Raw genomic sequence first — 6,000 nt, 5'->3', positions numbered from 1 at the left:
AATTAAATTAGCAAAAGCACAAAACGAAATGAATAAGACTTTAACTTAAAATAAAAAGGGAAAAAATATAAAAATGAAGAAAAAAACCTATAATAGTATCTCAGTAATACTAAAATAACACTGATTTGACTGTATTTTACTATTATTATATTATAGTTTCAGAGCTTAATGATTTTTAGCATTAACATGCAAAAACTTTCTTTTCCATAAAACACCACATAGCCATTTCATAAACATTAAGCTTTATTTACAACGTTTCAAAATCACACCAAAACGGACATATTAAACATACATTTTCATTTTAATTTGCACCTACGGATATTTTATACATAATGGTCTTAATATTTTGTGTAGGATATATGCAAACAATTTCCACTAAATTTTTGCAAGTAAATTTAGCAAATAATTACAAAGAAATGGCAAGTAACACATTGAATTAAATCTGAAATAGAAAGACTGAAATAGTATTTTCTTGTAAAACATACATCAATAATATATTTACAACTTCATTTTTAGCGTACGTCAAACATTATAAATTATAATTTTAATTTGTGCCTATGGACAGTTTGTAAATAACGTTCTTAAAATGTCGTGAAGGTTTTTAAGGTTGACGAGAGCTGTGATCTTGTAGAACTGAAATCATTTTTTTTCTCTGTAAGTTGCTTCATCAGCTCTTTGACCTTCTTCCTGAAGTTCTTGCCTACGATCACGTAGAGTATCGGGTTCAACACGCTGTTGCTCAAAGCCAAGTAGGTGAATATCTGATTAGAGATGTCCACTGCAGTTATAAAGTCGCATCCGCTGAAGATGCCAAAGCGCATCAGGATATCCATGAGGGTCACGAGGTGGAACGGCACCCAACACAAGAGAAACACCATCAGCACCACCAGCACCAGGACGGTGGCTTTCCTTTCAGTGTTTTCCGCATTGAAGCGGTCGATGACCTGCTCGCGCAAAGCTCGGATGATCTTCAGCGTGCAGTAGGAGATCACCAAAAATGGGACGATGAAGCCCAGCAAGATGAGAAGAATGTCGCACATGAGGCCGATGTTGGGGTTTGGATAGTTCAGAATACAAGCCGTGATGTTCAGCTCCGGGATGAATTGAGTGTCCCGGAAATGAAGCGTTGGGATGCTGAGGATTAATCCGAAAACCCAGACGGCGATGCAGTTGAGTTTGGCGCACCGCGGTCGCCTCATTCTACCGCGTGACAATGCATGGGCCAGTGCAATGTAGCGGTCGGCGCTTATCAACACTAGTAAGTAAATACTGCAAAACATGTTCATTCTGATGCCTGTGTTGACTAGTTTGCACATGATTAAGCCGAATCGCCAGTTAAACCCATCGATGCTGTTGATGGCCCAGAATGGCAAACACACGACCAACAGGAGGTCAGCAGCCGCCAGGTTCCCCAAGTAGATTTCCGCCACCGTACACGCTTTCTTATGCAGGCCGAAGACCAGCAGGACGAAGACGTTTCCCAGGATTCCCAGCACGCAGATGGTGAACATGAAAGTAGGCTGCATGACGTACAACCAGTCCCACATTTCCCAATGCGGACACTGGGTGTCATTGGTGAGGTTGTTCCCGGAGACGTTCGTAGGGATTGTGGAAAGGATGGATGATGTTGTTACTTGTATGTCGTGCTCCATGTTTCTATGGATATCTGTGGAGAGATGTTCAGTGTCAGTTTAAGTTTAATCATTTTAAATAAAGTCTCTTCTGCTCACCAAGGCTGCATTTATTTTATTTTTAATGAAATATTATTACAATTTAAAATAACCATTTGTGACCCTGGACCACAAAACCAGTCAAAAGGGTAAATTTTTCAAAATTGTGATTTATACATCTGAATAAATAAGCTTTCCATTGATGTATGGTCTGTTAGAATCGGACAATATTTGGCCGAGATACAACTATTTGAAAATCTGGAATCTAAAATACATTTGATTCATGCTAAGTATAGTTAAAATCTATTAACATAATTACTGACAGATAACTCGAGACTTACTGTTATAAAAATTAATTCAACTTTATTTAGCGTACTATTTGTGCACAATGCGCATTTCTTAATATTAAGCCTAAAATGTGTTTTAATGTCACTTTTGAAGAGAATTGTATGATCTTTAAATAATATCAGTCTTTTAAATGTTAAATATTTAAAGTGAACCTGCACTGTAAAAAGTGATAAGTTGACTTAACTTTAAAAAAATTGAGGAAACCTGTTGGCTTAAAATTATCACGTAAATAATCATTTAAAAAAAAAAGTTAAGTGAACATGACAATTCACTTAACTTAATTTTTTTTAATTATTGTTTACTTGATAATTTTAAGGCAAGGGGTTTCCTAAATTTTTTTAAATTAAGTCAATTTATCACTTTTTACAGGTGAAGTATACTTGCAATAGTTCCACTTTAACACAATCAAATATACTAAGCATATCATACAAATAAACTTGAATATCTTTAATTGAACTTCAGCACTACTTCAGCACAATTAAAGTGAATTAAGTACAACATTAGTTGTTCCAATTTAGCAGACTTTAAGTTTACCAGTTTAGTATACTAAAAGTACAATTGCAGGTCATTTTATTAAGTACATATTAAAATGTATTTTTAGTTTACTTAGCATGAAATAAATGCATTTCGAATACATTTAAGTGTATTTATTTTTCACTAGAGAAATAATCAAAATATTGAGAAAATCGCCTTTAAAGTTGTCCAAATGAAGTTTTTAGCAATGCATAATGCTAATCAAGAATTAAGTTTTGATATATTTTTTGTAGGAAATTTACTAAATATATTCATGGAACATGATCTTTACTTAATATACGAATGATTTTTGGCATAAAAGAAAAATCAAAAATTGACCCATACAATGTATTCTTGGCTATTGCTACAAATATACCCCAGCAACTTAAGCATCATTACTCCAGTCTTCAGTGTCACATGATCCTTCAGAAATCATTCTAATATACTGATTTGCTGCTCAAGAAACATTTCTGATTATTATCAATGTTGAAAACAGTTGTGGTGCTTCATATTTCATACAAAGAATCATTTGTAATGTTAGCTGTCGTCAATAAAAAGTGTTACCCCCAGCTTTTGAATGGTCATTTTTGATGGTTTTCAAAAAATATTGGGCAGCACAACTGTTTCAAACATAGATAATAATCAGAAATGTTTCTTGACTACATCACTGGAATGAATTGCATTTTAAAATCTACTCGCATAGAAAACAGTTATTTCAAATTGCAATAATAATGAACTATTTGACCGTTTTTACTGTATTTTTAATCAAATACATGCAGCCTCAGTGAGCAGGGGCGGGGCGGGGCAACATCGACGACGAACCGGCACAGGATTGCAAACACAAGGAGATTATAGGTGCGTTCGACTTGAAGCACGGCTACAGACGGCGATCAACGAGAGTAGCCGCTTGCAGTCAGGGGCAGAGTTGAAAACGGATATGTCAAGCTGGACACTTTCTGCTCCCGTTAGTGACACTCACGTGGTGTTTGCATACTCTATCAAAGATGAAGTGAATAAAATGCAACATTTGTCAAATACACAGACGTTTCAGAAACGTTTTCATGAGCAACAGAAACACTTTTTATATACTGCTTAATACAGTGCCATCTGCTCAAGAATAAAGTTCAACGTAAACTATTTAAATACTAATAAAATGGGTATGTATGCTTTCATCAGTGTTTTATGATAAACGTGACTCAATATAACATTGCGACTACAGTAAAAAAGCTTGTACTGCTCTAAAAACAAGATTTGTGAGCTGTATTGGATTTGAAGACGTTAGAAACACACGTCATTGTTGTCATGTGGTGAATTTGGCCAATCGTGAAACAGCTGTGTCGTCATCAGCGCTCCTGCAGTCGCTCTGGAGAAACTGCGCCGGCTGAGTGAGCCGGCTGCTCTCGTAACGCTCTCGCGGTACTTTGATGCCACACGTGACAGTGACGTAGCGTCGGCGTCGCTTCAAATCGGACAAATTTTCTAACTGGCATGCACTGCTTCAAGTCAGCCGCCGATCGGTCTGCGAAGTGCTGCATGAAGTCGAACGCACCTAATAAAGGGAGCAAATGAGGAGGGTAACGAGTAAACACAGGTGGGGCAAATTAACCAATAATCAGGAAACAAGGTGGGTGGGGTCAAGACGATTGACATGAGAGCACATGGCACATCGAACCAAACAAGACAAGCCATGTGCTCACACAAAACTAAAACACAAGCACACGGCCAGCAAAATAAAATCACTAGTCATGTGCAAAACAGGACACGAACATGCAGCTAATGAGGAGACTCATAAGCTGCATGTTCACAAAATATGACAAACATGAAAGCAGGCATCCAGTGAAAAAACACAAGCAGAACAAGACAAAACAAGAGAAAAAAGCATGCGGCCGAAACCGAACCACATGCCGAACAAAACACACACACAAAGGACAGAGGAGCACACGGCCCGAGCGAACTCGAAATCGCACGCTCCCACAGCGAGAACAAACCTGGAGCGTGAGTGTCCGAACCCTGACACGAAACCAGAACCGAGGCCGAACAAGACGGGAGTGCCGGGATCCAAACACCACGACCCAACATGAAACAGAGCACGCAGACAAGAGAGTGCGCAGCTTGAGCATACTCGAAGCCGCACGCTCACCAGAAAACAAGACAAGAAGGGAGTGTCAGGGCTCCGTCACAAAACCATGAATAAACTACACCGAAGTGACAGAACCCTGACAGTTTCAAACCCATATGCCATATGTATTGAAAGGAGCAAAATATTATGTTTTCACATAAAAATGAAGCCGTGATTTGGAACAGCTTGTGGGTGAGTAACTCCTGGAATCCTGGAAGTGGCATCTACGGTATGAAAGCATTGTGTAGTTGCATAATATTTCCAGTGTAATTAGGGAAACTGTCTGTCAGGCTGCTGATTAGCTGGAAAAAACAGCAGGGGAAGGAAATGAGCAAACTTACAAATTTTTTTTTTTTTTAATAGCTTCACTGATCAGTTAGTCAGAAGTTTGAACCTTTTTAGTCAGACTTTCTAATCGCCGTTAACCAGGGGCCAGTTGCATAAAAGGTTTAGTCATCTATTTTTTTTTTTTCACTGATTGACTGATTACACTTTAGCTAAGACTATCTTAACATAGATGCTACAGGTTTATGCAGCTGGCCCCAGCACTAAGTCTTATTTGTGTCTGTTTATCTCAGGATGGGAATTATGGGACTGTCTGAAACTGCTAATTAATGCTTGAACTAATATACAGAACCATGCAGACGTTTGGGGTCGGTATGATTTTTTATGTTTTTGAAAGTCCCTTCTGCTCGCCAAGGCTGCATTTATTTGATCAAAAAACATTGAAATATTATTACAATTTAAAATAGCTGTTTTCTATGTTAATATATTGTAAATGTTTAATTTATTTCTGTGATCTGCAGCTGTATTTTCAGCATCATTATTCCAGTCTTCAGTGTCACATGATCCTTCAGAAATCATTCTAATATACTGATTTACTGCTCAATAAACATTTCTGATTATTATCAATGTTGAAAACAGTTGTGTTGATGAATATATTTGCGGAAACCATGATATTTCAGGATTCTTTGATGAATAGAAAGTTCAAAAGAACAGCGTTTATGTGAAATAGAAATCTTTTGTAACATTATAAATGTCTTTACTGTCCCTTTTGATCAATTTAATGCACATTTACTAATGTAGTAAATACATCAGTAGTTAGTCAGTGTGCATATGTCCATTTGAATTGATGCTCACAAAGTCATGCTCACTATTGATGTAACCATAGAAACAACTAGCCGCTTTAGCACTTTACATTGGTATTGTTAGCAAAACATACTGTATATATCTCATTATTTATCACTTCATTGTTGATTTGCATAATGCAAATATATCACAAAATGTATTTGAAAAGCGATAAAGAAACATGAAACAATATTAACAGCTGACACATTTATCTTTTCAGGC

General features: G+C 37.0%; 1 protein-coding gene across 1 annotated transcript; it reads right to left on the bottom strand.

Annotated features, from left to right (window-relative positions):
* Positions 1 to 234: 234 nt before the first annotated feature.
* On the bottom strand, positions 235 to 1,660 carry LOC306886423 (B2 bradykinin receptor-like). Its single transcript, XM_079443514.1, has one exon. The coding sequence runs from the start codon at positions 1,650 to 1,652 to the stop codon at positions 582 to 584; it is 1,071 nt and encodes a 356-aa protein (XP_079299640.1). The 5' UTR covers positions 1,653 to 1,660; the 3' UTR covers positions 235 to 581.
* Between the last annotated feature and the right edge of the window lie 4,340 nt (positions 1,661 to 6,000).

This window comes from Barbus barbus (genome assembly GCF_936440315.1).
Source record: "Barbus barbus genome assembly, chromosome: 20".
NCBI classification, from domain to species: Eukaryota; Metazoa; Chordata; class Actinopteri; order Cypriniformes; family Cyprinidae; genus Barbus; species Barbus barbus.
This window is presented reverse-complemented; position numbering and strand designations above follow the sequence as displayed.